The 11,464-nt window shown below is 28.9% G+C and overlaps 2 protein-coding genes across 2 annotated transcripts; both read right to left on the bottom strand.

The window, feature by feature from the left end:
* Positions 1 to 1,183: 1,183 nt before the first annotated feature.
* On the bottom strand, positions 1,184 to 2,320 carry LOC122628439 (uncharacterized protein DDB_G0290685-like). Its single transcript, XM_043810744.1, has 3 exons — positions 2,101 to 2,320; positions 1,809 to 2,042; positions 1,184 to 1,730 (listed from the first exon to the last, which is right to left on the bottom strand). The coding sequence occupies exons 1-3, from the start codon at positions 2,296 to 2,298 to the stop codon at positions 1,344 to 1,346; spliced, it is 819 nt and encodes a 272-aa protein (XP_043666679.1). The 5' UTR covers positions 2,299 to 2,320; the 3' UTR covers positions 1,184 to 1,343.
* A 4,874-nt stretch (positions 2,321 to 7,194) lies between these two features.
* On the bottom strand, positions 7,195 to 10,983 carry LOC122628572 (histidine-rich glycoprotein-like). The gene is made up of 5 exons (XM_043810982.1): positions 10,971 to 10,983; positions 8,403 to 8,515; positions 7,854 to 8,087; positions 7,446 to 7,589; positions 7,195 to 7,362 (listed from the first exon to the last, which is right to left on the bottom strand). The coding sequence occupies exons 1-5, from the start codon at positions 10,981 to 10,983 to the stop codon at positions 7,195 to 7,197; spliced, it is 672 nt and encodes a 223-aa protein (XP_043666917.1).
* Between the last annotated feature and the right edge of the window lie 481 nt (positions 10,984 to 11,464).

Raw genomic sequence — 11,464 nt, 5'->3', positions numbered from 1 at the left:
AGAAATAATATTCCTATATATTCGTAATATTCGTAGGTATCTACTACGGTGAACGTCTTGAGAAATACATATTTTACAATCTATATTCTCATGATCGATACAATTCATAACGCATTCAAAACGTAGCTATGTATCCATTGCTTTTGTTATTCGATAATACCAATACTCCGTGTATTCATTCTATATTCATCTATGTAACATGTGTTAAATTCAACACATAATTCCATAAATATATGCATAGATACATTTATACTATATCTTAATGCGACAAGATATCGAGATATGATATCTCTCTTTGGTAGAGAATATAATAGCGGTTCGAAACTATGATAGAATCCTTCTTGGAGTATAGATATGTTTTCACCTTAAGAGTTAAATAGCTACGTGTAATTACATAGAACTCCAATCATTGTAGGATTGTTCGAGAATTTCTTCGTTAAGATCTTGAATAAGGATTAGGAAGATTTAAGGATTATGTCGTCGTGATATATTTGGATTTAATGATTATCTTCAAAGACAAAGGTAATTGAGTTTATAATTAAAACGTATGAGCAAATTTAACGATCAACAGTAATAGCTTTATTAACTTATTAGCAATTAATAAAAGATCTTAAAATCATATGTGTACGTGGGTATGTAACTATATTTATTTTTGCGTTTGCTTTGATAAAATTTCGAAATAACTTTCTTTGAAAGTATAGAAGCGTCATAAGGAGAGCACTATGTCTATTTCCATGCATATTCGTAGAATCGTCAAAAGTGTGTGTGTTGAAACAAAAGTCGATGGCAATCCATGGAATGAATACGTCCAAGGAGAATAAAGTTTCAGGTTAACGAGTCACTACGGACGTTATGGATATTTTAACCGTCGGCGGACGACAATTTTCTAGAGCGATAGAAAAAATTCAAACTTCTCGATTAAATTTACGTCACTCTTGGCACTGAGAATGCGATATTAAGGTAAACGTTATCAACGATTATAACGTATGATAAATAGTGATTATGAAAATGGCCTGAGTAATATACTTCATTTAATAATTTATATTTCGTTTAATAATTCCACATTATAGGTATTATAATGTAGATCAATATAACATTGATGAGTGATAAATTTAATTTTTGTTTCTTTTTTTAATTTTTTTTCACTTTCGATCAATTTCATAATTACTGATATATGTCTGTATGATTTAAAAAGAAATATAATAATAAAATTTATCACTCAACGTAGAAAAATAAATGTGGATCGTTCGTGAAAATATTTCAAATTTATCGAGAATCACGATAATCATATTTTATTCTATTGATCACTTCGCGTTAACTATTTGCCTATGATCTTTATATGATTAGCGCCTATGATTATGATCATCACCAGCTTTTTCATTACCACTATCTCCGTCACCATCATCTTTTCCATTACCACCGTTGCCACTGTCCATCATCCACTTCTTTCCACTTTCATGAGCACTTTTTTCCTTATACTTCTTTTCGTGATCATAGCGACTTTCCTGGCCTTCCTTACTGCCCTTGCCCTTCTCTTCATCATGATATTCACTCTCTTTGTATTCTTTCGAGTTTCCATACTTATCTTCTTTGAAAGCTTCGTCATAATGGCCGGATTTCATTTTACCACCTTTTTCAGCTTCATGCTTGTTATAATATCCTCCATCTTTCTCGCTGTCGCCATCTTCGTGAAACTCATCAAAGAATTCGGTTTTTTTTTCGTACTCATCCTAAAAAAATACATATATGGGTAAGTGAAAAATTCCAGATTTTCTATCGTTTAAAAATAATATATCATTCTTTCTTACCTTTTTGTGTACCGAATGTTCGCCTTTGGTATTGTGACCTTTCTTGTGTTCGCCTTTTTCATTAAATTCTACTTCCTTTTTACCCTTCTCGTCTTGATAGTGGTCTTGATAGTATTCGCCATCTTCTCCGTGTTCTTTTTTTTCTCCATCCTTTTCTTCGTACTCCTTATTATGCTGTTCTTTGTCGTGATAACCTTTCTTGGTTTTGTCATGTTCGTGCCAGATCTTGTAGGCCTATAAAAATATTCTGATAGTAACAAATCTATTTTTTAGTTTTAAATGATTTTCTTACCTTTTCTTCCTTGTTTCCTTGCTTCTTATAATAATCTTCATTTTGTTCAACTTCACCACCTTTTGTAAATTCTTTTTCTCCTTCACCATCACCTCCTCCACCATCATTATTATCAGCACTACCTTCACTTTTTTTTACATATTTATAATTATGAGCACTATTTTCATCTTGATCATCATCTTGGTCATTATTTTTCATTTGATATTTCTCACTAACGTGATCCAGATTTTCTTCATGTTTGGTTTCTTCATAATTATTATCACGATCAATTTTTTTTAAATTGCTGGTTTCATAATTTTGATCACCTTCATGTGAATGATCTACATATTTTTTGTTGGGACTATCGTAGTAATCATCTTTCTTTTTAGATGTTTCAGGAAATTCGTACGATTCAGAATGATCAGAATCTGCATTCTCAGAGTTAAACTCAGAGTCATCTTCTAACGATGCCGATTCTGATATTTCGTACAAATCATTTCTGCGTTGAGTACGTTTGTTAGATTTTTCGATATTTTCATCACTGTCAATTGATTCCTCACTCATTAAGTTAGATCTCGAAGATGACGCATCATTGATATTCGACTCAAATTTCTCATAATTTTTTCTTTGGTTCTCGGTTGGACTTTCCTTCTTGTAATTATATCTAGTTTCCTGGTTAGCATCGAGAAGATTTATTTTATCTTCATAATTTGACACAGGATTTACTTTCGAATCATTTGCTATGAGACTTTCTTTCGTTCCAATAATGTTTTTCGGAGTTACAGAATTAATCGACGTGGTTTGAACTTTTTTAACATTTCCAGAATGTTTTGTTGAATAGGAAAAAGGTCTTGGTATAGCGTTATACTTTTTCGATATACCGAGCTCACTATCCGACTTTGAGGCTGATTCTTGTCGTTTTAAATCAGGTTGGTTATCGCTCGCTAGTGAATCGTTTTGATAAACAATATCATTAATTTTTTGAGAAGCGATAGGTTGCACTATTGGACTTTCTAACAATGATTTATGATTATTGACCATTCTGTTTAATACTGTATAATTATAAACACTCAAAGGCGTTGTGACAAGCGGTAATGTCACGACGTTAAAAATTTTCACTTTCTTTCTGATTTTTTTTAACTTTGGACGAACACTCACGTTTTCTTCGATATCTTTTTTAATCTTCGTTTCATCATTCTTTATTTTACGCGTTGGTACGTGGTACGTTGGCTTTGTTACTTCGATATTACTCAATTCTTCTTCAGATTTATACATTCTAGGCAATGCGGGATTCTTAATTGCGAACTTTTTGCTCGATGTTTCCGTATTAACAACAATAACATTAGAATCTGTTTGGGTGATAGGTTGTGACACTTTCTGGTAGAAAGCCGTGGAAGGATGATTTCCTTCGTTAGAATTTCTTCTATTCGATTGTAACCTTCGAGGAACACTGTACTGTATTTTCATATAAGGTAAGACCGTAGTTGAATCTGTAGTTTTAAGTTGTCTACTTGATGTGGCTATAAAATCAAAAAGAAAATTTACGTTACTCAAGTAAAATGAATTATTTTCTATTAAAATCTCTTTAATGATTAATTCGAATGAATAAAAAATTACATTAAAAAAATAAATATTTAAATATTTATTGAATATTAATATTGAATATATTTATTATATTTAAATGTAATATTAAATACAGTAGGTATGATACCTTGATCATTGCTGTCCAAAATTTTACGTTTGTCCTTCCTAAGGTTTACTTTTTGAGGTTCATATCCACTAAAAGCCAAAACATGATCGAGATTTTCCAAATCCTTTGTGTCATTCAAGCTAACGATCATGGCTTGAGATTGTGCTATACTTTGATCTTGAACTGGATTATAATTCGGGAAAACAAGGTCGCTTTTGCCGTTGATCAAAGAGAGGATTCGTTCATTTGCTTTGATGGGGTTTTCAATGGCAGCTGCACCGAGAAGTTTCGTCGTGTTGTTTCTTCTAGCAAGAACAATCTCCTCCAGTAAGATATTTTCTACGCCGTTTTTCGAATTTCTCTGCAGTCCTGCTTTTGATGTTCTTGATTGCTCCAGCTATAAAAATTTTAGATTATTTTTCTATCTGAATAAACACATATTGTGTAAACAAGGAACAAGTAAATAATAATTTTCTCCAACGAGACTGCAATCACTTCGTCGTTGTGGGAATACTCAAGGATTATTTGACAGACGATTTGAATATCCTACCTTGCCGATGGCGAGAAATATTTTTCAAAAGTTAAATGACATTTTTGATAGATCACGGATCTCTATAGGGGAAAAATTTTCAGAGATGTTCTGTTCTTTTTTCTTGTCTAAAAAATTTACATTTGTATTAGATTTAAAAGAAAATAATAATTTAAATTTTAATACGTATTTGCACATAAATTGCTGCCAAACACGAAAATTTTGAATAAACATTAAATTATTATGAGATATATAAAATAAACTAACAAATTATATCAATCATATCTAATATTTAAAAATGTTTGTAACACTGAAAACCAAATTAATCCTATAGATTTTTTTCTGTATATTTCAATAATCATTTATTTTATATATTTACCATTAGAAATCGTTTACATTCAGTAATAAAAAAAAAGATGACAAATCTTTCTCTAATAATTGATTTATAATTTTGTGTGGCAAACTTTAACTGGCCATTGTGTAAATTTGACCTGTCTTGTAGAAGTAACATTATTTCATTTTTTATAGTAAATCATGTATTTAATAAATAACTAGGGATGATTTGAAATTAGTTACGGAAAATAATCGATAATCATATTACCAGGTAAAGAAACAGCGACAGCCAAATGGCCATCGACCTTCTATAAGTTCCCATGACTCCACCTCCGAGTCCACAATGAAGACTGAACTGTGAACCTGAAGTAACCGGCCGATTATATCAACTGGTTTCACCTATTAGAAAATCGTTCGCGAATGATTCGACAATTTCACAGCGATTTATCGCTTCGCAGCTTCGCAGATCGTGGCGGCGATCAGAGGATCTTGCGCTTGATCAAATTCATCGATCAATTTGGCTTCCTCCTTTCTCTTGTCGTTACACAAGAATTATTTCGATCGATCTGAAGACTTTTCAATTATATACGGAAATGCGAAACATAAGAATTCAATATTTTTATTAATTGATTAGATTTTTTTAATTTTAAATTTGTTTCGATTATTTTATTTAAAGTTGAATAATTTTATTTACCTCTTTACTTTTTATAATTCTTTAAAATTTACTTATTTATTATTTATCTTTACTTATTTACCTCTTATACTTTTTATAATTCTTTAAAAATTGATTAAAGCTCGAAAGAAAATAATTTAAAATAATTTATATAGATCATTAAATTGTTATTTTTCATTATATAAATCTCATTTTCTTCTTTGATATTCAATCTCTACTTTCGAATATAATATATTTTAAATAATAATATAAGGAATAGCTTTATGACTAAATAATAGATTAGAAGAACGAACGTTGCTGTAGTGTCTGTTTAATAACGCTCGCGAAATTGTAAATAGAAAAAAAAGGGAAAATGGATTTGATCGCGTAACATTATTTATTACATATGATATCTAATGTGAGTATTATTCTGAATAAATGTTATATATAAATATTACGATTTATAGATATTAGATATAAATATTACGTTTGTTACAACGAGAAATGTTAAATATTATTTATTATAATATCGAGCATTGTTTAATCTTCGTTCTATGAAAAAAAGAAAAAAGGAAAAAAAACTGTATTAACACAGTTTTGATTGATACCGTTTAAATACTTATGTAAAAAATTAGCATGAAATATTTTATAAATAAACTTTTAAATGTACGCTTATTTATAAAATATTTATCTTATTTATAATATTTGATGTAGAGAATATATGTTATATAATAATAATTATATATAATATGATATATAATTATTATATTTTTAAATAATATTTTTCGTAAATAAATTATAAGATATAAATAGGTTATTTATAGCACGTATTTAACTTATTTATATGAAATATATATTAAATTAAAATTGAATAAATATCGATTTTATAGAAAAAAACATATTGCGTTCTCTAATCACTACGGGCACTTCAAATGTATAATCTTTAATTTATTTTATATCATTACAGTCGCCCACATTTGCCTAAGATTATTCAAATATAAATCGAGGAAGCGTCGAGGATAGGATCGTGATAGATCCTTTCTTTAAACATAATGGCGTAAGTAGTAGACCGTGGCCAATTTCACGCCAAGATTTTCACTTTTCACGGCGGACAGGCAAGAACGTCGCGAATTCAACAGGGGTGCGATCGATCTGCTAGTATGATATCGACTTACTTAATCGATTTCTTGCTCGATTGAATTTCAAAATCGAAAAATCTTTCGTCATTGTATAAAGAAAAAGATAACGAAGAAAACGAAGAAAAAGAAGGAATAAGAGATGCCAAATAGATATCTCGAATTCTTCGTAATCTAATTCGAATTTATGGATCTATTATAATTTATGTAATTTATATAAATGTTCTTTAATGTAAATGATCAAATCTTAACGAATGCGAGATTATCAATTAAGAACTTAATAGCTATTTTAAATCGATATTATAATATTCTAGTAATTCTTTTGCCTATTACAAATTGAAATTTTGCTGATGAAACATATTATAATTATTAAGCCACGAGACGAAATTATCTCGTTAGATTGTATACAAAATAAATTTTTCAACTTTGTGTGTGTGCGTGCATGTTCATATTTAACGTAATTATTTAGTTGATTCATAAATAAGTATTATTTTATTATAATAAACTGCTTACTTATAATAATATAACGAAATTTTACAATTGTAATCAAGTTCTAACTATTATACTTACTCATGAATCAATCCCATAATTACGCAAAATAGTCGAACTAGAAATTCCTGTTATATAATATAATATTTATTGAATTGATTCATAAATACATAAATAGTTTCATTTTATGATAATATACTTCTTATTTATAAAATTACTTAGTTTTATGAATCAATCCATATACATAATCTTTGGTTTTTGTCGCACGAAATGAATCTTTAAAAATTCAACGTTTGCTCTTCTTCAACCATTTCTTTCCAGATGAGTGTTCTTCCTTTTTACCATATTTTTCATGATGATGATGATGATCATCGTGTCCTTCGGCTGATTTTTTACCCTTTTGATCCTGACTATGATGTCCTTTCTCATGCTTAGATTGTTTACCATGTTCGTACTAGAAAATAAAATTTTTACATAAAAAATCAACTAATGATTCGTAACAAGGAAAGGAAAGCGATAATAATTCGATGTAGCAACCTCATTGTAATCTGAATCGTGATGGCCTTTCTTTTCATGATTTCCTTTTGTAGCCTCGTGTTTCTTATGGTAGGCACCATGATTCTCTTGATCACCATCTTCGTGATACTCGTCATAAAAGTCGTGCTTTTTCTCGTACTCATCCTATCGAAGCAAATTAATCTTTTTTGTAAATCTTTGAAAGTTCATTGAAAAAAATAGTTAATATAAAGTGAATAAATTATTAAACTATTTAAAGATTAATTTTATGGAGATACAATAATCACAGAATTTTGAAATTTTTTCAATTAGTCAAGAAACAATTTTATTTGAAAAATTAGAATTGCTAACTTCAAATTAAGGTTAATGAAATTATTTACAAAAAAAAAAAATAGAAAGAGCAAAGAACTTAAAAAACTTAGTACGTACTTTCTTGAAAATACTATGTTCCCCTTTGGTACTATGGCCCTTCTGGTGCTTCCCTTCCTCCTCAAATTTCGCGTTCTTCTCTCCTTTTACACCATGATGATGTTCGCTGTAATGGCCACCCTCTTCATGCTTCTTTTTATCTTGGCCATCCTTCTCCTCATAACTACGTTCATGATCTTCTTTATCGTGATGACCCTTCTCTCCCTTTCCCGACTCGTGAATTTTTTCGTACCACTTTTTTCCCATTGTTTAACGAACGTATCAAATTGTAAAATATTATCAAATATGAAAATAAAAAAAAAAGAATTATCTTCTTAAAGAAATAACTATGACACAAGAATCGAACAAATTACATGTTTATAAATATTTTATTAAAAAAATTAATATTTAATAAATTAAATTAATATTTATTTAAAAAATAAATCGTATCAACTATTTATTTAATATTAATATAAATATTAAAAAATTAATGACAGTGTATAAACGAATTAATTGATATTGTAAACAGTTCAAGAAACAAAAAGAAAGAGAGAGAAAGTAAACACATACCTCGTCGCCTTTTTTTCCTCTCGACTCATGATGGTCTTCTTCGTATTTTGATCCGCCACCCTTCACAATGTATTTGTCACCGTTGACATCAACTCCATCACCATGGTCGCCTGCTTGAATCAAATGCAAATAAAACGTCAAACTATTCGTTATTAACCGTAAACGTTTTTTTAACAACACTATTTAATATCCTTTAATAGCACAATTAAGACCATCAAAAAGAATTTCTATCTCTTTTATTCTTTTTTGTTTTCTATTATCATAAAAGTTTTTTTCCATATTAAAATTTTATATTGAATCTAAGTTAATTTATATGTAATTAACAAGAATGTATATTACAACAAAATATTAATTATCAGCATAAGATTCATAATGGGTAATATTAATCCTTTAATTTCTCTGTCTAAAACAAACAAAATTTGTAAGAAAATACTAATTGTTAAGTAAATATTAAACTTGTAAATATAGAAAATAATAAAATCATATACAAATTATCATTATAAAATTATATATAAATTTTTATAAAATTATTATAAAATCAAATTTTATAATAACAAAAGAATATATTACACATATATTAGATTGTTTATTAAATTAAATGAAATATCAACGCTATAATTCTGCTATTATATATAATACATTCAAGGGTTAATCAAATTATTGTTTTTTTTTCTTGATTCATATAGTTATTGCAATCAATAGATTGCTCAAGTTAAAATAAAAAAATCGAATTGGCAACACACTAGGAGAATTGGCAACGCTACTAATAGGAGAAATCACGCGTTAAAAAGCAAATCTTTCGAAAGAGTGATAAGAAAATAATAAAAGACATTGCTCTCAAAAGAGATGGAAACATATATTTCAGTTGGAGAACACATGTAGGTATATATAAAATCTACCGAAAAGTTTTATTAGAATTGGATACGTAGCTTCGAAGGACGAGTCATTTTATCTTAGAGAAGAACTCAAAAGTTATCATCAAAACTTGAAGAAAGAACTATAATAATAATTATATATTAATAAACATACATACATACAAATATATTATTTTCTTTTACTTAAAAAAAGGATTAAACTTTTTAACAGATCTAATATTGAATTGTCTAATAAATAATGCCAAAATTTTTTTTATAATTAAATATAATTAATATATTAAATATAAATAATAAAGATAAAATAACTTATCCTTGTAATCTAAAAATTCCTCCACTTTGGACAGAACTTTTTAGTTAACTATAGGTATAATATATATACAAAGGTGTTTTCGAAATGTATGTTTCCACCTCTTCTAAGAACACGTCCTTGCATATTTTCTTCTCTTTCTTCTAAAAAGATTATTTTGTTAAGAAAAATTTCAAGTATAAACTAATACTGCTTATTAGTAATAAAATAGTGCAAATTCCAGCACACTTAATGTCCAAATCAATTACTACATTATTATTATTGTATATAATTAATATATTTAATAATTATATTATATTTAGACATAAAACATTGAAAATATTAGTATTAATTATTGGTCGACTTAAAAATGAGATTTTTACATGCCTTTCTTAGTTGCGGAAGTTTCGAGGTCATCGACGTATCGAAAAGCGATCGGTCTTCTATTCACTTTTTTTAAGGTAAACGAAATATCGATCACGTTAAGAAACACGCACAGAAAGATAAGTGAAACTGTTCGATCGATAGTCACCATTATGAGTAGATCTCGTTTACTATGAAAAAGAATTGTAAGGATTCCCTTTAGACCATCGCGTAATGATCGAAACGATCTACTGGAATCAAGTAGCTTCATGCCTCGGATTTATTGTAATCGCGCTTCTTTCGATTTCAGCTTTTTGTGTCGATCTTGTGGTTGAGTTCTATCAGTATCAGCTTTTTCATCAAAGACAACAACGTCGTCATAACTTTCTTCTTCCATTTCGGCATGAGAAAAATAAAGGATGATAAAAGAGTTAAAGAAAAGATGGTTGGAATACTGTTTCTATAATAACTTTCACTGTAACCGACTCGCTAGTCAAATAAATCTAAAATCACGACGTCGCCGAGAAAAACTTTTCCTTGAAACCCAAGACTTTTGTACAATTAAAATAATCTGTAATGAAACCTTTCATAATGTTATTACAAAAGTTCAAATACATGAATTGCCAAAGATAAATATGTACGTATATATAAACCTATATATTATATATAAATATATACATAATACATACATACATATATATATAATATCTACATGTATATATATACAGACACGTATATATATATATGATCATGCTAAACACCTTAATTACCATAATTCTTCCCGCATTCTACAAAAATTGACTCCGTCAAAAGGAGAATATAACTTATCTGAAGGTAATTTTCCTGTCCAAATTTATAACTTGTCTAATTAGAATAATAAGAAATAATCTTCATTTCCAGCAAAAACGATCGTGCAAGTCCGAAATAAATAGTTTTAACAAAAGACACGAAATTACAAAAATATCCAAATACAAAAGTGGTTGTGCAGAAAAAATTATAACATTCACAAGAAAATGACAGATTCAACAGGAAATGATAACTTACCTGGACGTAGCATATCTGGGAAAGAGATTACTTAAAGCATCACAGGATCTTGTAAGACATAAAGATTTGTGCGAAAAATTTTCAAGCAACCCAAATATTCTGCAGGTATGTTATTACATCCTGTTTAAATTAGAGATTATTGACACGGGGCATGATTTCCCTAGATATCTAGATTTCTAACAGGATCAAAAAATGCGAAAAGAGATGGCCAAAGCTGGCGTTATACATCCACGTAGGTTATTACCTCCTATTCAAATTATAGATATGTGTTTAGTGTGAAAATTTTTCCGAGATATCTAGGTATGTAACAGGATCACATGATGCGTGAAGAGGTGGCACGCGCTAGCGTTATACCTCCTATAACGTCATTCTCTCCTGTTCAAAATATCGATTTCTGGCTCGCGCGAAAACTTTTCCCAGAAATGTAGATTTGAACCAACATCACATGATGCGTAAAGAGGTGGCACGCGCTAGCGTTATACCTCCTGTGACGT

This window comes from Vespula pensylvanica, chromosome 4, assembly GCF_014466175.1.
Source record: "Vespula pensylvanica isolate Volc-1 chromosome 4, ASM1446617v1, whole genome shotgun sequence".
In the NCBI taxonomy this organism is placed as follows: domain Eukaryota; kingdom Metazoa; phylum Arthropoda; class Insecta; order Hymenoptera; family Vespidae; genus Vespula; species Vespula pensylvanica.
The sequence above is the reverse complement of the archived record's forward strand: the minus strand, read 5'-3'. Positions and strand labels throughout refer to the sequence as shown.